At 46.5% G+C, this 21,815-nt stretch overlaps 1 protein-coding gene across 1 annotated transcript; it reads left to right on the top strand.

Annotated features, from left to right (window-relative positions):
• Positions 1 to 661: 661 nt before the first annotated feature.
• AHSG (alpha 2-HS glycoprotein) lies at positions 662 to 16,659 on the top strand. Its single transcript, XM_063131886.1, has 7 exons — positions 662 to 947; positions 3,942 to 4,052; positions 4,488 to 4,572; positions 8,422 to 8,588; positions 11,053 to 11,163; positions 12,852 to 12,953; positions 15,657 to 16,659. The coding sequence occupies exons 1-7, from the start codon at positions 735 to 737 to the stop codon at positions 15,903 to 15,905; spliced, it is 1,038 nt and encodes a 345-aa protein (XP_062987956.1). The 5' UTR covers positions 662 to 734; the 3' UTR covers positions 15,906 to 16,659.
• The last annotated feature ends 5,156 nt before the right edge of the window (positions 16,660 to 21,815 follow it).

Consider the following 21,815-nt stretch of genomic DNA (forward strand, 5'->3'; position numbering starts at 1 on the left):
AATGTGTTTCTTTCCCCACCCCCCTGCTCCTGTGCCAATGGAGGCCTTCAAGGCCCTATTAACAAACCACCATTAGAGTGGAGGGGGAAAATACGTGATTTCCCCACGCCCTCTGCATCGATCATGGCCTTAAAGGCCTTCTTAAAATCTTTGAATTAAAGAAGACCTTTAAGGCCCCGATTGGCGCATGGGCGGAGGAGGGAAAGAGCACTCTCTGGGGCCTTCACAATGTGCACAATTCCTCGGGGGAATTGCACACTTTATGGAGGCTCCAGAAAGTGTGCTTCCGGAGTGCTCAGCCAGGCCAGCTCACGGAAGAGGGCTGGCTGAGAGCACTCAGCAAACTTGTAGGGCGAGCACACCCACCCACCCCATGAGTTCTCTAGCCCCTATTTAGTGCATCAATTACATCTGGCATGTAAAAATAGGGTTACACTAGGAGTATTGTGTGTGTGTGTGTGTGTGTGTGTGTGTTTTGCTCCGGCCATCTCCTTTTTAGCATGCTTTGCAATTTTGTTCTTATCTAATAAAACTTTGACTCCATGTCCCCACATGTTTACTTTTCTCTTTCCCTTGTTTGCAGTCACTTTCTGGACCCTGGACAAAGATTGCAGGCCTTTGTGTATGCAAATGGCGCAGGGGGTTGCATCTGGCATAAATGGGAGCTCTGCTTGGGCTCCTTCCACCCTTCCTTCCAGCCGAACGCCCCTCCTAGATCTCCTGCACCCTGAGCCATGAAATCGCTGGTAGCTCTGGCTCTCCTGGGTCAAATCCTGGGATGCATAGCACAGTTAGTGTCCTTGGAATCTCCAATCCAGTTTCCTGACTGTGATAGCCCTGAGGTCGAACATGTAGCAGCCATAGCAGTGGACTACATCAACAGCAAGACTGTTCATGGATTTAAGCAAGTCCTTAACAGAATTGAGAAGGTCAAGGTGTTAAACCGGGTAAGTCCTGCCTGAAAGGATACACTGAAAGGGAGGGCCTCTCCAGCCTCATTTTATTGGATAAGTCCATTCCTAATAACAGTGGTGACGTTATGTAATTTTAGACTCCGGCCTCCCAGGGGCCCTCTTTAGATAGCCCCGTCTATACAACAACGGGATTGCTCCTCATTTAATATAAACCCAAATTTTTGTTGATTTGAATGTAGGTAAAGAGCATCACACTGCAGCAACGACACCGATTTATTTCTTGAATCTTATTTTTATAGTGAGTTATAAATGTGCACATGCACATTATCGAATATACGAAGCTATGGAGGAGAGAGGAGTGCAGCTATACATTTTATATGTGGAGCTCCGCAGATTCATATAACACACAAACCAGGAGCGGGGGGGGGAGGAGGAACAAGGCAGCAGAGGGAAAGGAACGAGGCTACAGAGGGAAAGGAACAAGGCAGCAGAACATGTCTCCTTCGTCTGGCTGCCCGTTTCCCCCTCTTTGTTTTTGTGAACTGCCCAGAGAGCTTCACATATTGAAAAGCAATAAATATATAAATACATTTATTTTAAGAAGCTTTCTCTGCGGAGCTCTGCAGAGAGACTTCAAACTAAAATTGGCGCAAACCAACGAGGCAGCCGATTGGTACGAAATCGGGAAAGCAACCAATCACATTGTCCTGCCCACAAAGCTCTGCTCACATGTCAAAATCCGATTTAACTCCCCCAAAGACACATAGCGATAATGCGGTGCAAACTCGGACGTGATCTAAAAGTCGCGAATACGAAGATGCGCATTATTGGGTTAAAAACCAGGTGCAGCAACGAATGGACGGCTGCGTCATGTAACCTACAACGTGAGTATGCGCATTTAGGTCAGGGTAAACAAGCCGTATAGACAAGCCCTTGGTAAGGAACAGTGGAGGCTGGTGGCTCTGACGTCAGTGGTGCAGTGATTTCGCTTTGGGCTCTGCACTTTGGATAGCTCCTTCAGAATTCTGACTGGTTCTGGCTGAAACCCAGAGTGGATTTACCACTCCACTGACATTAGAGCCAATGGCAGCACCAGAAAAGGATGGGGGCACAAAAAGAGCAAAGTATGTATTTCTAAATGAGCTTAATGTGTCCCATATGTTAAGATCTCTGAAAGAAAAATGATGGTATAGCTCCTTGTTTGGGGGGGGCACTGATTTGCCTCCCCCCCACTGCCTAGTGCTGTCCGTGGTCAGGGCCACCAGCCTCCACTGGTAAGGATATGCATTTGCTTCAAAGTGTGATGAACCAGTCCTGCTCCATTTGGGGCCTTCTTGTTCCTCCTCCTGAGAAGGGACCTGGACCCCAGTCAGAACAGTGCCACTAATAGGGCTTTGATTGTGTGACGCCAGTCAAAGGATCTGCTTCAGCACAAAAGCCACATCAGGAAGTTTATTTCACTAACCTCTCACCAATAAAGCTAGGACATTGCATAGGGTGACCATATGGAAAGGAGGACAAGGCTCCTGTATCTTTAACATTTGTATTGAAAGGGGAATTTCAGCAGGTGTCGTTTGTAGGCATGCAGCACCTGGTGAAATCCCCTCTTCATCACAACAGTTAAAGCTGCAGGAGCCCTGCCCTCATTTGTATCTGGTCTCTCTAGTATAGCTCCTGCAGTTTAACTGTTGTGATGAAGAGGGGATTTCACCAGGTGCGGCATGCATAGGGTGACCGTACGGATAGGAGGACAGGGCTCCTGTATCTTTAACAGTTGCACAGAAAAGGGAATTTCAGCAGGTGTCATTTGCATGAATGCAGCCCCTGGTGAAATTCTCTTTGTCAAATCATTACGATCCCAACATGTTGACGCTTTATCCCTCTTGCTCATTTAGGCCTTAGCTAGACCTACCATTTAATCCAGGACGGAGGAGGGAAGATCTCGCGTTGCGTTTAACATGAGATCCCTCCTCCATTTACACATGAGGCGCAATGACCTCAGGAAGAGAGGCATCATGCCCGCCATTTTTATTTTTATTTTTTAAAGAGGACAGAGCGCATGAATAGGGTGACCATATGAAAAGGAGGACTGGGCTCCTGTATCTTTAACAGTTGTATTGAAAAGGGAATTTCAGCAGGTGTCATTTGCATATATGAAGAACCTGGTGAAATTCCCTCTTCATCTCAACAGTTAAAGCTGCAGGTGCCCTGCCCTCTTTTAAATCTGGTTACTCTAGTATAGCTCCTGCAGCTTTAACTGTTGTGGTGAAGAGGAGATTTCACCAGGTTCTCCATATATACAAATGACACCTGCTGAAATTCCCTTTTCAATGCAACTGTTAAAAGATACAGGAGCCCTGTCCTCCTTTTCATATGGTCACCCTACGCATGAATGCTCATGCGCTGAAGGTAGGTTTTTTTTAAAAAAAATTAACTTAATTAACTTAATTTCTCCGTTTCCTCCACCCTACCCCTGATGAGAGCAGCTCCCAGCGAGGAATCATGCGGCGCTGGGTCAAACTGCAGCATCGGGCCACACATTTCGCGGTCTCGGGCTCAGCCCAGGACCGCAGAAAAAGCAGACCCAAAGTGGAGAGCTCTATCCTGGGGCAAGGAAGGGATTATCCCTCCCTGATCCCGGGATCCCCTGTGTGTCATGTGGACGCACAGGGATGATCCCAGGGTTCGCCCCGTGATAAAGCCTGGTCTAGCTAAGGCCTTAGACTTCGTAGGACAGGCAATGACATTTGTTGCATTATTTGGGGTAATTCAGGATAAAAAAGCAGGAAATAACACTATGGAAGCAGTACATGGAGTGTGTAATGTGCCCTAATACTTATCAATGCACTTCAATACTGCCGTAAAACAGTAGTGTAGGTCTATCCTACTTCCTTTCTTCCAGCATCCCATCCTAACTTGTTTTTGGTTAAAAATATACATAAAACCAAAATCTTATCATGCAAGAGAGAGATCAACATATGGAGAAATTGGAGCTCTGATCATCTTCTCTGTTTATTTTCTTTCCAGAGACCACATGGAAAGATATGGTACCTTGAGCTGGACTTATTGGAGACAACATGTCATGTATTTAGCGCAGTACCCGCTGAAAATTGTACAGTAAGGTCACTGCACGATCATGTGAGTCTCTGCACTTTTGGTTAACCTTGTAGAGAATTCGAGCTTGCCCGTGAATGTTCATCGTCCTGGATGCAAGTGCCCCCTTCACCATTATAGCAGGGGTGGGCTTAACTTCAGTCTTGGGTGGTCTTCTATTTACCGATTATTATGATTTAATTTGCACAGCAAAATGCATGTTCAGCATCTCTTAGTTAAGGCTTTGACAAATACTTCTGGGTATGTCCCCGATGAGTATATATGTTGATTTGAATGGCTATTTACTAGCGCAGACTCCTGGATGTCCGTCCTTGTTCGGTTCACCCTCTAAGCCCGCCGTACCAGTCTCCAAAAGTGGTTGCGGCTTATTGCTGCACAAATGGGCTTCGCTACCTTTTAATCTCTGGGCGCTTCCTAAGCAGTCTTGCAACTGATGTGTCTCTTCTTTCGAACATCCAGGCTGTTGAAGGGGACTGTGATGTCAAAATAATCAGTATGGATGGAGACTACAAGGTGCTCGCCACCCGATGCCATTCATCTCCAGGTAATTCCACTTTGCTGCTTTGGAGTTCTCAGTAGGGCTGACAGATAAGAGCCATGATCTGACGCTTTCCTTGCACCGGTCCCTATTTCGTTGTTGTTGTTGTTTTGCCTTTTGTCAACATTTTCTGAGTGAATCATAGAATCATAGAATAGCAGAGTTGGAAGGGGCCTACAAGGCCATCGAGTCCAACCCCCTGCTCAATGCAGGAATCCACCCTAAAGCATCCCTGACAGATGGTTGTCCAGCTGCCTCTCGAAGGTCTCTAGTGTGGGAGAGGCCACAACCTCACCAGGCAACTGATTCCATTGTCATACTGCTCTAACAGTCAGGAAGTTTTTCCTGATGTCCAGCTGATGAGCTAATGGAATCTGGCTTCCTTTAACTTGAGCCCGTTATTCCGTGTGACTTGCACGCCTTGTTGTTCTTCAAAATTCAGCTCCCTTCTTGGGGTCTCCAGCAGCTACGACTCTGTGGGCCAAACTACATGTTACAACATTCCATGAACTGGGAAATCTGGGGGTGGGAGATTAATAGCAGCAGTAGATTGAGCAATCAGGATCATGGTGCACAGGAAGGGGGAGGCGTTTAGCCTTCTCTGTGATGCCGAAGTCCCAATGAAAATCTCCTATGTAAGAAGGACACATAGCAGCCGACTTGAGTGACTGACCTGGAAGGGACCCACAAGGATCAACCAGACCATTGCCCAATATCGTAATAATATTTACTTGGAGCCAGGTTGAGCTCCCCTTGCGGGTGTTCTTGCTTGGATCATAGAAGGAATACAACTACTCAGTTGGCCTAGTGGCCTGCGTGACCTTCCGATTTTCTTTCACGGTCCCTCAGCAAAGTATTTGGTGCACTTCTTTTAAAAAAATGCCATCCAAACCTTACTTTGCTTCATTGCATTGATGGGTTGGATCGAGGATCTGCCTTCCTCAAGAGGAAGGGATCCACTCATGGAAATTCCTTCTGCCCAATTTTTGGGGATTCCCTCCTCCCCATAGCACAGCTCACCTCATTCAGCAGGGCCTCCTGCTTTTCTATGTAGTATTTTCAGGGGGGTGGAGGGGCTGCCATGGGAAGGAGGGGGTGGGAAAGTCCACTTCCATCAGCACATTTAATCCAGCATAAATCTGGATCCAGCAAAAATCTGGCGAGCAAAATGACCCACAGTGCCCAATGACACAATAACCCACGGTGGGTTAAATAATAGGGTGACCAACTGTCAGGATTTCCCCGGATTTGTCCTGGATTTTGTTCTTTCCATGGTGTCAGGGGGGATTTTCTATAATTTTCAATAATGTCCTGGAATGACACACCTTCCCCTTTAAGGCTGCTATTAGCATGGCAGGAGGGAATGACATGCTTTCTTGAGGCACATCATTCCCCCACCTCGAGCTTCAATTGAGATCTTAAAGGGGAAAGTGGGTCATTCGTGGACATTATAGAAAAGGCCCCAATTGGAGTGGATGGTGGTAGTGCAGAATGAAAGCCTTTCCCCTCCTCCACTCCAATCGGGTTCTTTAAGGTGGCGGGGGAATAACGTACTTTCTGCAGGACTCAGAAAGCGGCTTCCCCACACACACACTAGGTGTCCTCTTTTTTGGTTTCCCAAATATGGTCACCCTATTAAATAAGCCCTATTGCAGACCATGGGTTATCAAAATGGCGTATTTTGGACAAGCAAGCCATCATGGATTAAAAAATTCCCAATACACAACACGATAACTCATGATGGGTTAAATCAACCGTTATGGGTTATTTAACCTGTCGTGAGTTATTGTGTCATCCGAACCCAGTCTCTCTCTCATTCACTCAGCCCCTCCCTTCTCTTCATTCTCAGCAGGGGCCCTCTAGGTTTGCCTTGTTGTTTCCTTTAGCAGTGGGTTGACTCCTATGATCTGGCTATTGGAGGAAGCTATGGTGGTGGAGAGTCAGGAGACCTGGCACTTGTCAGCAGAGAATGCAGGAGCAATCAGCCAATTAGCGGGGTGGAGGAAGAGTCCAAGAAGCAAAGAGCAACATGATTGGCTAGCTGCAGTGGTGCACTGGGCAGATGCTGGAAGGGAAACTGAATGCAAAGCGGGGGGAGAGAGAGAGAGAGAGAGAGAGAGCGCACAATGTGGGACTGCACTGGGAGAGTTTGCAGCACAGAGCACTCTCAGATGAGGAAAAGATGCATCCCACTCCAAGGACCAAGAATGAGCCTGTTGGAATTTGCTGGCCTGGTGACTTTCAGTGATTCACTGATGGAGTCTTGCTTGGATGTTGGGGAGGGTGACAGGGAGGAGAGTCCCCAGAGGCCTCTAGCTGAGTCCGGTACACAGCACCACTGCTTGATAGAGGAGGAGAGGAGAGACCAACCCCCATGGCCCAGAAAAGGGCCCCAAATAGCCTGGGCCCAAAGTGGCTCCTGACTGAAAAAGAATGAAGATAACTGGGCTAGACTGGAGAGACCGCAGTACAAAATCCCCACTCAGCCATGAACAGGGATGTCAGAAGAATCTGGTTTGGAAGTGGAGCACAGCAGGTTTTCACCAGCTTGCGGATCCCTGAGCTAGCTCTGCTCGGGGGGCACCGAGTCAGGCAAGTTTGTAGTTTTCCATCTTCCTTCCTTTTTGTGGAAATCCCAATTTGTGCAAATCCCAATTTGCGCAAAATTGCAGACATAAATAGTCCTTCGCGTCCGCAAATCGTGATGCTTACAGCCGTGTTCTTGCACAAATCTCAATTTCTGTAAATAGTTCCATCCATGATTTTCTGCATAGCGTGTCTAAGGACAAAAAAGAAGGAGGAGGAGGAGGAGGAGGAGGAGGTGGAGGAAGAAGAAGAAGAAGAAGAAGAAGAAGAAGAAGAAGAAGAAGAAGAAGAAGAAGAAGAAGAAGACATGAGCTTTCACAGGGTGCCTGCAGACCATCTGGCACCTCACCCCACCCATCAGCCTAGGTCAGGCAACTAGCTAGACTCCAGCAAGCACAACAGGATTCAGGGCTGTTCACCCATCCCTAGCCATGAAGCCTGCTGGGTGACCTTGCCTTAGGGCATGTCCACACCAGTGTTTATCCCAGGGCATCACCCCTGTGTGTCCACATGATGCACAGGGAATCCCAGGGGCAGGGACGGATGATTCCTCCCTTTCCCCGGGATAGCCAGGACATGGGACAGCTTTAATCCCAACTTTTCCCGCAGTCTCAGGATCGTCCCGAGACCCCGGAACTTGTGGGCAGCCAGCCCTGTTTTGTCCTGGCTCCTCATGAGTAAATACGAGGAGCCGGGAACCAGGCATGGGGCACAGAGCTCTTCAGGAACTTTGTGCCCATCAGAGGTGGGAGTGGGGAATGGGTGGGAGGGTATGTGTGTGTGTGTGTGTGTGTTTACCTTGCTGTTTTTGCTGGAGTGCTTATGTGCTCCAGCTCTTCTTGTTTGAAAAAAAAGGGCCGCCATGATGGGCGCAATGCCCAGGATGTCCCGCGGCTGCGTGTGGACTGAGGGGGAGGATCTCGTGATCATAAAATCATGAGATCCTCCCCCCTCCCTCCTGGAATGCCAGAGATGTAGACATGGCCTTAGTCTCTCTCTCTCTCTATCTTTCTCTCTCTCTCTGTCTCTCTGTGTCCATCCTACCTTACAGGGTTGTTGTGAGGAGAACATTGGTGGGGATCTATGTATGCCACCCTGAGTTCCATGGAGGAAAGGTGGAATGAAAACTATAATAAATGCATAATATGCTCTTCCCTTAGTGTCACCACCAGCTATCATAAACTTTCAGGAGCAGCCTGCCATGAACATTACTCAATTTTTATTTAAAAGCAAACAAAAATTTCCCCCCACCCTATTTTTCTTTCTTAGATTCAGCTGAAGACATCAAGAAATTTTGCCCTCGCTGTGGAACATTGTCGGCCCTGGATGACGCCGGTGTGGTGAACGCCGCTAACGTGGCACTCTCCAAGTTCAATGCTGAAAATACCACGGTTCGCTTCTACCGGCTTCATGAGATTTCACGAGGGAAGCATGTGGTAAGCAGCGGACCAAGGATGACCACTGCCATGTCCAGCTCAGTGTGCTCCCGGTCCGTGTGGCTGACAAAGATCAGCACACAACCAGGGATGAGTTTGTAGTCTGAAACCACCACCCTCAGTAGTGAACCAGGAAGGAAGGAGTTGGGGCCCACAGGAAGGGGCAAAGGATGAAGTTGCCCCTGCTACAAGATGAGCCATAAATTCCAGATTCCCAGCTTTCATTTTTTTTTTTTTTTTAAAAAGGGAAATCTCTAGCCTTGTAGTACTCAAGATATAAGCCACTGTTGTGCCCATTCGTTTTGTGAGGAAGTACCCGCTCCTGCCTTTCAGTGTTTTTAGGCAATGAATGAAGTCAGAGCAATGGTTAACACACCCACTACCTGAGTGTGTTAATCCTTGTGGGTGTGTTAAGCCTTTTGGGAACCTTCCCCGTTAGGAAGTAATTGCAATCTCATTTAAAAATAAATAAATCCATTGGTTAGTAATGGTAATGGAACCAATGACCTAGGGTGGTGGTGGACTCTCCCACACTAGAGGCCTTCAAGAGGCAGCTGGACAACCATCTGTCAGGGATGCTTTAAGGTGGATTCCTGCATTGAGCAGGGGGTTGGACTCGATGGCCTTGTAGGCCCCTTACTATTCTATGATTCTATGACTCTATGATTAGTGTAACTGAATTTGGGCAGCATGTGTCTTCCAAAAAACAAGCAAAAGAGACCAGAATTCATAACCTTTCTAACTCAGGTGTTGTTAATATTTCTTTCTGAGTTTATAAACATTGGGGGGGGGGGGGGGGGGTTTGGCGGAATACCCTGACAAATGTGTGCAGATGATTTTTGTCATTATTATCCTAGTGTTGCAGGAAGCAGGGCTGTATCTGAGAAAGTGTGGGTTACGCCGTTCCTGCAAGGTAGCCCAGTGTTGTTATTCCCACTTTGCAGGGCAAGTGGTTAGAGTAGTGCAAGTCAACTCTGCAGTGTAATCTAGTGTTGTTATCCAGTGTTCTGGTGTGTGGGTGTTTCAGGAAAATGCAGATGTTGCTGGAGAGTTGATTGCAACAGCTTTGCAATTTATTAAGGGCTAGAGTGGGATGTTTGTGTGTGTATATAGCTTTAAGAGAACCTGCCATTTTTAGCTTTTGCAGGAGGCCCAAGTGGAGCCTCTTCCTCTCTCGGGACTTCTTTATATTACGAGGAAATCACATTGCTTCCCCGTGGCATTTGTGCTTCCTGCTTTTTGGTGTGATTATTACGGGCTGCATTACACAGGAGGAGAGGGTCGACCACATGGTTTGAATTGAGTACTTCCCCTCCGTTCAATTCCATTGAGACAGCGCCATCTAGTGGCAAAAGATACTGGCCTTTTCAGAATGTAACCACTTTAAAAGTGGTTCTTTTCATGGCAGAATTTCCAACGGATGCCACGGGAGGTGTCCTGGTATTTGACGACATTGTAGAAAAGACCCTCAAATTTTCATGAGTGGCCACTCACCAGGGCTGGATCTACACTACTGCTTTAAAGCGTTTTAAAACAGTTTTATAGCGCTTTGAAGCAGTTAAAGCGCTTCATAACTGTTATAAAGCACTTTAAAGCAGTAGTGTAGATCCGGTCAAACATGCAGTAAATCGCTCGTTTAGAGTCCTCAGTCAGGACTAGTATTTGGTGTTCTCATGTGTTGTAGTAATAAATAACCCTGTTATGAAGGTAACTGTAGGGTGACCCTATGGAAAGGAGGACAGGACTCCTGTATCTTTAACTGTTGTATAGAAAAGGGAATTTCAGCAGGTGTCATTGGTATGCATGCAGGACCTGGTGAAATCCCCTCTTCATCACAACAGTTGAAGCTGCAGGTACCCTGCCCTCTTTTGTATCTGGTCACTAGTATAGCTCCTGCAGCTTTAACTGTTATGATGAAGAGGGAATTACATCAGGTGCTGCATGCCTACAAATGACACCTGCTGGAACTCCCTTTTCTATACAACAGTTAAAGATACAGGAGCGCTGTCCTCCTTTCCATAGGGTCACCCTAGGTACCTGAATCTATCATATAAAGAGCACAGCCTAAAGAGTGCACTGCAAGTTGAGCAGGTCACACACACATACCAATATTAACCACACCTTTCACTCCTGTAATGAACTATCAAGGGCTATTACAGGGGTGAAAGGCATCAGGGAAAGAATGGAGGGTTTCAGCTGCAAATGGAAAGACATTATTCAGACACCATGTCTGAACCATGGGTCCAGGACCATGGACAGCTTCTTTGGACTTCTGGCTGGTTCTAACTAAAACCCAGAATGGAATGTCCACCCCACCAAAATTGGAGCCACCAGCCTGCCTTGGCCACAGGGACACACGTAGCTTCAGTGTTGCATGCCGCTCTTTCTATAATTCATACTTTCTGCTCAGGTTTGTAGTTCCCACTGCAAGGATGGCTCAAATATTCATTGCTCTTTTCCCCAGCCTTTGCCTCTCTCTGTCGTTGTGGAGTTTGCAATTGTCGCCACCAACTGCTCAACTCAAGAAGCTCTGAACCATGTGGAAGACTGCCAAGTGGAGTCAGGCGAGAATGCCGTAAGTGGGAGTGATGATCCTGTCCTAATGCATCGCATGACGGTTTGCCGTCAAATGCGGCTTGCCAGCCCATGTGGTTTAGCAGGCCTCCTGTGGCTTGAACTCAATGGCAGGCAAGCGATTTTTGTCCAGAGCCTGGGTGGACATCCCACCCACCCCAGACCCAGCCAATGAGCCAGGTGATGTCACAGGGGCAGAGCCCCACTCAAAAGCCCTGTCCCTTCCCTTTGGCCCGTTCAGAAGACACCTTAAACCATGGCTTTAACCATGGTGGTTAAGCCAGAAAGCCAGGCCATGTTCAGAAGACACCTTAAGCCATGGCTTTAACCACAGTGAATAAGGCCTTTTACTTTAGTCACCGTGGTTAAAGGTGGTTTAAGGTGTCTCCTTAACACAGCCCAGCTTTCTGGCTTAACCACCATGGTTAAAGCTATAGTTTAAGGTGTCTTCTGAACAGGGCCTAAATGTATTTATATGTTTATTTATAAAAACATCTCAGAGCAGCGTACAGAGAAAAATCAAATAGCATAAAACAATAATAATGCACACAGCTAAAAATGTATTAAACCATTAACAAGCTAAAACCAGTTGAAAATTTCAAAGCAATGAAAACAATGTCCAGCTTTAGGCAAATTTAGCCCTCAAAGACTAAAAAGTCACATTTCAACTTGGTGCTGAAAGGAAGCCAGCATCTGCACCAGTGAGGCCTCCAAGGGGAGGGCATTCCACAATCGGGGTGCCACAACAGAGAAGGCCCTCTCCCATGTCCCACCGTAATGTATGTCTCACATTGGTGGGACGCAAAGGAGGGCTCCTGCAATAGCTCTCAAACCTCAGGCAGGCATACATAGAGGGAGGCGCGCCCTCAAGTATCTTGCAGGGGGAGGAATCGGGCCTGTTCATTATTAAATTCTGGCTTATTTTGATGTGTGAACTGGCCTAATTAGTCAGTCCTTCGCCCCCATCTTCAAATGCAGCACAGCCTAATCATTTCCCAGTTTGCTGTCATTTGGGGGATTGATTCTCAAACCTACGTTGCATGACACGCAAATGAGTTGATTGAATTTGCTGCCACAACAAGACATGGTGATGGTTATCTTAGGCCTTAGCTAGACCTAAGGTTTATCCCGGGGTCATCCCTGCCTGCTCCCGGGATCCCCTGTGTGTCATTTAGATGCACAGGGATGACCCCGGGACGATCCCGGGATAAACCTTAGGTCTAGCTAAGGCCTTAGATAGCTTCAAAGGAGGATTAGATCGATTCCTGGAGAAGGATGAGTCCATCAGCAGCACTTAGCCAGGATAAGTAAGCAGAACCTCCATGTTCAAGGGCAGTGTCCCTCTCAATTCCAGCTAATGGGGAGCCACAGTGAGGGAAGGTTATTCCCTTCATGTCCTGCTTGTTGATTTCCTGTAAGCATAGGGCCAGCCACTGTGGAAAGCATCATGTTGGACTGCATCTCCCAGAATGCCCCAGCCAGCAGAGCTGGCTGGGGCATTCTGGATTTTGTAGTCCAACACATCTGGAGCGCCCCAGGTTGAGGAAGGCTAGACTAGGTGGACGTTTAGTCCAATCCAGCAGAAGATGGGAGTTTGGGATTTTCTGCACAGAGTCGCATGGCTGGGAAACGATTCTTTCTTTCCCGATGTGTCTTAAATACCTTCTCCTCCTCTTCCTCCTCCACCAGCATTATGGGTTCTGCGGAGCAACTGTTTCTCAGCGGCCTGTTATTCCAGACCAGCCTCCTTCTGAAGATGTCGACGTTCACTGTACTCTCTTTGGTCACCAGGTACAAACATCGAACATATTTTTTCAGGAATTTCCTCATCCTTTTCCCCTCCTCTTTGATATGACAAGTTCCTGCCCTCATGTTCATTGGGAAGGGTTTGAAGGGGGGGACAGGGAAGGGGAGAGGAGTGTGGGCACCCAGGGGCGTAGACATCTCAATTTCCTGGGGAGGGGATCCTAACCTGGGAAAAGGGGCTAGGCTTATTTGTTTACATTTAAATATATATTTCTATTTCTGGAAAAACCACCCTTCATCAGTAGAGTGTTCAAAGCCACATATTAAAATAACCAGTACTCCACAAAAATGTTACATTTTAATTATAATATTATACTAGTTTACGCATTAACCCATATCCCTATACGATATACCATCTAGGTCAGCCTTCCTCAACCTGGGGCGCTCCACATGTGTTGGACTACAACTCCCAGAATGCCCCAGCCAGCTGGCTGGGGCATTCTGGGAGTTGTAGTCCAACACATCTGGAGCGCCCCAGGTTGAGGAAGGCTGATCTAGGTAGAAGCCCAAGATGAAAAACAACAAACTCTTTTTATGAGGTAAAACTAGGGTGACCCTATGAAAAGGAGGACAGGGCTCCTGTATCTTTAACAGTTGCATAGAAAAGGGAATTTCAGCAGGTGTCATTTGCTTATATGGAGAACCTGTTGAAATTCCCTCTTCTTCACAACAGTTAAAGGTGCCCTCTTTTAAATCTGGTCACAGTACAACTGCAGTATAGCTCCTGCAGCTTTAACTGTTGTGATGAAGAGGAAATTTCACCAGGTGAGATATGCATACAAATGACACCTGCTGAAATTCCCTTTCTATGCAACTATTAAAGATACAGGAGCCCTGTCCTCCTTTTCATAGGGTCACCCTAAGTAAAACAAAGTTATTATAGCTAACCTAGGGTGACCCTATGGAAAGGAGGACAGAGCTCCTGTATCTTTAACAGCTGGGTAGAAAAGGGAATTTCAGCAGGTGTCATTTGTAGGCAGGCAGCACCTGGTGAAATCCCCTCTTCATCACCACAGTTAAAGCTGCAGGAGCTATACTAGAGCGACCAGCTACAAAAGAGGGCAGGGCTCTTTTGTATGAAGAAGGGATGAAGAAGGGATTTCACCAGGTGCTGTGTGCGTACAAGTGACTCCTGCTGAAATTCCCTTTTCAATACAACTGTTGAAGAGGCAGGAGCCCCGTCCAACGTCTCTTCAACCGGTTCAGCAGTCCTGCCTCCTGTTGCAGCCCCCATCCCCATAACTCCTAGAGTCCCTCGGGCCTGGAAAATCCTTCTTCAGATACAAGCAACTGTGCACTGGATCACCAGCCATATGTATAACTCAATGGGCATGTCTCCATTGCCGTTTTAGCACTGGGAAACGCACGGCGGCTCTGCCAGGTCTAAGAGGGCCTGGAGCATGGAGTCCTCCAGGAGGGATGCTGTGGTTGCTCTACTGCTGTTGCCATGCTTTTTCCCATGATGCTCTGCCACACTTTCCCCTTCGCTCAAAGCTCTGCAGGTAGCTGGACTTGCACTCCAGTGTCAAGCCCCAGCAGAGGCCCTGGATCTGCACTGGCCTGGAGCATCCAGCTAAAAGATCCACATTGAACTGTTTGCGGTTGTCACTGACAGTGTAGTTGTTTTGTGCGGTGGATGCATTTTAATGGATCATTGTTGTAGCTGTGTTGAAGATTGCATATTTTCATGCTATTGCAAGTCACATTGAGACTTTCTTTCTTTTTGGAAAAAGCTAGACATTTTAATAACGACAATATTAATCAGGAGGCCGTATTAGTCTATTGCAGCAAAACTACATAGGCCTGGTTCAGACAACACGCTAAATTTATTTTATTTTTTTATTTATTTATTACATTTTTATACCGCCCAATAGCCGAAGCTCTCTGGGCGGTTCACAAAAATTAAAACCACAATAAAACAACCAACAGGTTAAAAGCACAATTACAAAATACAGTATAAAAAGCACAACCAGGATAAAACCATGCAGCAAAATTGATATAAGGTTAAAATACAGAGTTAAAACAGTAAAATTTAAATTGAAGTTAAAATTAAGTGTTAAAATACTGAGAGAATAAAAAGGTCTTCAGCTGGCAATGAAAGCAGTACAGTGTAGATGCCAGGCGGACCTCTCTGGGGAAAGCAATGCATTCCCTTAACCATTTTGTGGTTAAGCAGCATGGTTTAGCGTGTTGTCTGAACCAGGCCATAGAGTCTTGCAGCACCTTAAGGGAGCAGTCCTGTGCATGTCCAGACAACAAACATCCTACAACTCCCAGCATTCTCCAGCTGGGGATGCTGGGAGCTGTAGGGCATTTTTCTAGCTAAACATGCACAGCAATTCACCCTAACGCACTGTCCACTTCGTTAGATGCATCTGATGAAGTGGACAGTGTCCATGAAAGTGTATCTGCTGCAAAATCTAATGTTAAAGGGGCCACAAGACTCTATAGTTTTATATGTTTTAATCCGTTTGATGTATTTTGTAGTATTTTTGCATTTGATGTTGTTCCCTGCCTCGATCCAGAGGGAGAGGCGGGTAATAAATAAATAAATATATTATTATTATTATTATTATTATTATTATTATTATTATTATTATTATTTAAAATAGTATTGGGATCTCAGTTTGCATCAATAGCAAAACCAGACTAGACAGAAATGTGTTTTTTTTTCCTTTCTTTTTCTAGGGTGCAGCTTTGCAGGCCCTGCTGGCTCAGCATCATTTAAGAAAAGACGTTCTACCTCCTGCAGTTGGCCGCACTGTCCATAACCTCATACATTTTCACAATAACACGCTTGCCTCACATGAGTCGAACTCCGCTGAAAAGCTCACAGTAGCAAGCCCAGTGGTCAAACGAGCAGTGGTGGCAAGTGAACCAGGGCCAGTCGGAACAAAGCTGCCATGTCCAGGAAGGGTACGGCATTTCAGAACATAGGACAGCCCTTGAATGAGAGCCTACGAAACCATGGGACCCCGCCTGGTTAATGAAATGCCTTATATATTCTCCTAAGCCTGAACACAAACACTTGAATCGAAGAAGACCTTTCTCTGATAAGTTCCAGCAGATGTCAATAGTCTGCAAACATCTGCTTCCTGTGATAAGAAGAGCTGTGTATATTACACCCCCTGGCTTTGCAAAAGTCCAGATGCTGGTGCTTACCACAGATTTAGCACCTTCCAGTTCCTCTGTCATCTTTAGTTTAACAGTACATTTCTAGCACCTGTGACTGGAGACAGCAAGCGAAAAACACAGAGACATTACCTGGAAAAATCATAGGAGAAAGAGGAAAGCTAAGTGAGACATGCGTTAGCCCAGGGATAGATCCTGTCCTATGCAAAGGTTGCCAAAAAAACACCCCACTTCCTTGGGTGGCAGAAGCAGAATAAATGGTACAAATTAAATAACAATATCCTATTTTGCACACCGTACAATTTAGGTAACAAATGCACAACAGATGGGTGCAGAATCTGGTAGTGTGTGTGTGTGTTTTATGGGAAGAATATACACAGCATTGGACAGAAGTGACCAGAAAGACCTATCAGGGGTATTCTCTATGAAAGACCAGGAAAAAAAGAAACAATGTCCAAAAATACTATATCGTATCACAGAGCAATATTGAGGAAAAATCTCTTGTCACACTATGACAACCAAATGATGGTGCTTCAAAAAATAAAACATTAAATTCAAATGCTTCCTTGGCGTTTCGTTTCACTTCCGGTTGTGGGATGGGATGGGATGAAGGCTTGAACATCCTGTGATGAGTCTGGGGTTGCAGAGGAGCCTTATAGCCCAATGCCTTTGCTTGCAGAGATCCAGGATCTCTTCCAACTCTGTAATGTTTTACTCTTATAGCCATTCTACATGAGGCACTTATTGTGTACTCTTGATTCCTTAGGGTGGATTCCTGCATTGAGCAGGGGGTTGGACTTGATGGCCTTTTAGGTCCCTTAAAACTCTACTGTTCTATGATTCTATGATTCTACTCATGGCATCTTGTGGGTGCTTTTCACAGTGCCATCCTACTCCAGGGCCTTTCCCATTCTTTACAAACATTTTTGCAGGGGTGGGAGTGGAGTTGATCAGGGAAAGTCCAGTATATGTGGAAACAGTAGAGTGAAACCCTAGTGTAGTTGCACAGTTTTGCTATACAGCTCCACCTAGAGGTTATATAATGGAACATATAGAAAGGCAGAGAAGGAAGAAAGCCTGGGAAAAAGCACATGTAGAGGAGCCGAAATTAATCCCACAACCAATCCAGAGGCAGAAGACTCAGAGTCAGGGTTCCTTCTGTGTCTGGGGCCTTTGCTAGAGCAGCGATTATCCCGGGCTGATCCCCTGACACACAGGGGATCCCGGGCTCAGGGAGGGATCATCCCTACCTGGCCCCGGGATAAAGCCCCGCACTTTGGGCCGGGTTTACCCGTGGTCTCAGGCTGAGCCCGAGACCACGAGCATGTGGCCCGTTTCCACGGCTTTTCCCGGCTCTGCGTGATTACTCACGTGGATCCGGGAGCCGCGCATGGGGCGCAGCACTCCTCAGGAGCCCTGCGGCCATTGGGGCTCAAGTGGGAGGAGTGGGGAAATCAATTTTTTAAGAAAAACAAAAACCTTACCTTTCCACTCCAGTGCTTGTGCGCAACCAGCCCTTTAAGAAAAAAATTTAAAATGGCGGGCGCAACACCTCTCTTCTTGAGCTCGTTGCGCCTTGCGTGTAAATGAGGGCAAGATCTCGCGTTATTCACAACACGAGGTCTCCCCTCCTCGCCCCCGGATTTTCAGGTAGGTCTAGCAAACGCCGCGGACGTCCTCAGCATTTAAGGATCTCTGCCTCCTTAAGAGTCCCACCCTCCTTCTTTTGCCTTCCCCTTCCCAGTAATGTGGGGTTTAGGCTGCAGACATGGGGTAAGTGACACTCCAGACATTGTGGCTTTAACACAACAGTTTACTAGTAAAGTAAAACAAGCAAAGTACAACTAAAGGTATTTAGTCAAAAGATACAAAGCAAAACAAGATACAAAGATACTTTGTGAGCAGTACAAAGTTATTAAAAGAAAAGAAAACACAGGTCCTTTACCCTAGCTGCATTTAGGCTTTACCCTGCTGCTACTTCCTCCAGCTCTTGTCCTATCCTGCACTCTCCTCCCTAGCTCTCTCACTCTTTTATACTAGGGTGACCATATGCAAAGGAGGACAGGGCTCCTGTATCTTTAACAGTTGTATAGAAAAGGAAATTTCAGCAGGCGTCACTTCTATGCATGCAGCATCTGGTGAAATTCCTTCTTCATCACAACAGTTCAAGCTGCAGGAGCCCTGCCCTCTTTTGTATCTAGTCACTCTAGTATAGCTGCTGCAGCTTTAACTGTTGTGATGAAGAGGGGATTTCACCAGGGGCTGCATGCCTAAAAATTACACCTACTGAAATTCCCTTTTCCATGCAACTGTTAAGGATACAGGTGCCCTGTCCTCTTTTCCATATGGTCACCCTATTTATACCCTCTTTCCCAAAACAGAAAGTACTATTTCAGTCTTGAAGAAATGAAACTTAAGTGGAGAAATGAACTTAACTGGGAGATAAAACTTAACTGGAGAATTGAAACTACTTATCTCAGGGATATCCCCTCCCAAAAGAAAAAAGGAAAAAAACCAAACCCATGCCTCTAAGGCCTGACCTTTTTGTTTTGCTTCTGTAGGCCCCAAACTTTCACATTTGTGTAGAAAAGCCCTTCGATTCCTGTGAGTGCAGCTATCACGGTAGAAACAGACTCAGAAACAAAGGAATTTTGTCCGAACACCTGGTTTATTCCACACCAGGCTGGAGAGAGTTACGCAGTAAACAGTTCTGCAGACAAAGGGTGTGCCTTCCTTTTATACTTCGACTATTGCATCAACCAGAAGCTCATTGGCTGCATTTCGTCGCACTGCGGAAAGCCTTGTACGCATGTGCAGCTTCCATAACAATGCCTACTGAGCATGTGCAGGCAGCACTCACACAGTGTTGCAGTATTCATGCACACATTGGCATGCGGACAACAGGTTCAAAGGTTCAGTTGAACATCCTAATCCACCGCCGCCATGTTGCGGTAGCAGGGCCGGTGCTAGCTGTAGGAAAGAGCGACAAATTCAGCTGCTCCCCACCCCGCTCCTCCTCCAGAAGGCTTTTTTCACCAGTGCAGCCACTGCACCCCCCAGCTCGCTCGCTCTTTCACTCACTCACTCAGCCGCTCCCTGCTCCCAGCTGCTCTGCCTGACCTCTCGCGACAGTTGCTGAACAAGGTGGGAGCAGCAGCCACGCTGCAGCCAGGAAGCAGCACGTGGTGGAGCCGAGGAGGGGACTGTTTCTGTAAGTAGTAAGATTGCTCGGAGCTGCGGATTGCGGCCCTCCCCCCTTCGGAGCTGCTGCCCTCCTCTCGTCATCAGCCCTGCAGGTACTGTAATGTTTCGGAGAAAGAGAGAGAGAGAGAAGCTGTATGTTACGTGCCTTCTCTCCTCATCGCTGCCCCACCACCCACCCCAGTCTGGACTCCAGCAAGAGAAAAGAAAGGGGGAAGGCGGGAGAACTGCAATGCCCCCCAGGACCTCCTGGCTAAGGAGGGTTCATTCAGCAGCACCTTTTCCAGAATGCTGGCTAAAACAATTCCTATCTGCCCTTGCTTATTTTAGGGTGTCCAACCCCCTTTTTTCAAGCCGTTCTTTTGGTAAACCTGGTATGTGTGTATCTTGTGTCACTTTAAAACAGAGCTGCAGCACAATCCTATGTATGTCTACTCAGAAGTAAGCCCCACTAAGATCAATCAAACTTACTCTGAGGTAAATGTGCATAGGATGCAGCCTGAAAAGGAAGAGGGGATGAAAAAAAAGACAGGAGAAAAAGAATTGTAGACATAGAATAGCAAGGTAACTGTGGGATATTTAACCATATTTAAAGACAATAAGTACAGTAAAATTAGTGCTCCTCAACTTCAGTCCCAATCAAATAATTACAACAGTGCAGCATAGATTATTTGTTAATTAAAAAAAATACAGTTTACTTCAGTTTTCATTTATTTCGTTTGTTTGATGAATGAAAAAAAAGTCCTTTATTACTGTATATTCAATCAATGTTTACCTTAAAAAAAATAATCCCTGGCCAAACCACCTAATGAAATGTGCTGCGCACGCCTATGCATGCACAGCAACATCACACAGCATAGGTTTAGCCTACTTCCCACCAAACAACATCCTCTCACACCCCTCATGGACGTGCATTTGCTTACTTACAAGGCAATTTGCTACATCAGACCTGATAAAAGACTTTCAATAGGCTATAACATTCTGGTGATTTGATGCCATCAGTCCACCGCGTCTAGAGGTATCCAATGAATATAGCTGCCTGGTCCTTTTCAAAAGGGCAGGGGAGCTTCCTATCAACTCCATGACCTCCAGTTTTCGTTTGGCTGTTATTCAGCTTCATTGCTGCTCCCTTTCCCATCCGGAGACACCACTGTCCGCATCCCTGCCACCATGCAGTTGTTATACCAACTACGCCCTTATCTGGACAGAGATAGCCTAGCTACAGTGATCCATGCTCTGACAACCTCTCGCTTGGATTACTGCAATGCGTTATACGTGGGGCTGCCTTTGAAAACGGTCCGGAAGCTTCAGCTGGTACAAAATAGGGCAGCCCGTTTACTAACAGGGACTGGCCGACGAGATCACATTGCGCCAGTCCTTTTCCAGCTTCATTGGCTGCCAGTCCAGGTCCGGGCCCAATTCAAAGTGCTGGTATTGACATTTAAAGCCCTAAACGGTTTGGGGCCAGGTTATCTGAAGGAACGCCTCCTCCCATATGTACCTACCCGGACCTTAAGATCATCTACAGGGGCCCTTCTCCATGAGCCCCTGCCAAAGGAAGTGAGGCAGGTGGCTACTAGGAGGAGGGCTTTCTCCGCTGTGGCACCCCGGTTGTGGAACGAGCTCCCCAGAGAGGTCCGCCTGGCGCCCACACTGTACTCCTTTCGTCGCCAGCTGAAGACCTTTTTATTCACTCAGTATTTTAACACTTAATTTTAACTTAAATTTAAATTTTACTGTTTTAACTCTGTATTTTAATCTTATAATCAACTTTGCTGTGTGGTTTTATCCTGGTTGCGCTTTTTATACTGTATTTCGTAATTGTGTTTTTAACCTGTTGGATGTTTTTTGTGGTTTTAATTTTTGTGAACCGCCCAGAGAGCTTCGGCTATTGGGCGGTATAAAAATGTAATAAATAAATAAATAAATAAATGCTGGTATTGTCCAGAAGGGAAAGTCTCATAAGAACCTAAGAAGTGCCCTGCTGGATCAGACCAAGGGTCCAACTAGTCCAGCACTCTGTTCACACAGTCGCCAACCAGCCATCGGCCAGGGACGAACAAGGCAGGGCATGGTGCAACAGTAGAGTGACCATATGAAAAGGAGGACAGGGCTCCTGTATCTTTAACAGTTGCATAGGAAAGGGAATTTCAGCAGGTGTCATTTGTATATATGGAGAACCTGGTGAAATTCCCTCTTCATCACAACAGTTAAAGCTGCCTCTTTTAAATTTGGTCACGCTAGTATAGCTCCTGCAGCTTTAACTGTGGTGATGAAGAGAGAATTTCACCAGGTTCTCCATATATACAAATGTCTCCTGCTGAAATTCCCTTTTCTATGCAACTGTTAAAGATATAGGAGCCCTGTCCTCCTTTTCATATGGTCACCTATGCAAGAGCACCCTCCCACCCATGTTCCCACAGTAACTCTGTTCTGTTATTCTAGTCAGACAGAAAGAGATCATGTCCTAGACTACAACAAGAGACTTAGGCCCTTTCTACACCTAAGGATTAT

Source organism: Elgaria multicarinata, chromosome 8, assembly GCF_023053635.1.
Source record: "Elgaria multicarinata webbii isolate HBS135686 ecotype San Diego chromosome 8, rElgMul1.1.pri, whole genome shotgun sequence".
In the NCBI taxonomy this organism is placed as follows: domain Eukaryota; kingdom Metazoa; phylum Chordata; class Lepidosauria; order Squamata; family Anguidae; genus Elgaria; species Elgaria multicarinata.

Coding starts and splice junctions, on each gene's coding strand:
- AHSG (XM_063131886.1), top strand. CDS start 735: ATGAAATCGCTGGTAGCTCTGGCTCTCCTGGGTCAAATCCTGGGATGC. Junction 4,053..4,487: donor TAAGGTCACTGCACGATCAT/GTGAGTCTCTGC, acceptor TCGAACATCCAG/GCTGTTGAAGGGGACTGTGA. Junction 4,573..8,421: donor CCGATGCCATTCATCTCCAG/GTAATTCCACTT, acceptor TTTCTTTCTTAG/ATTCAGCTGAAGACATCAAG.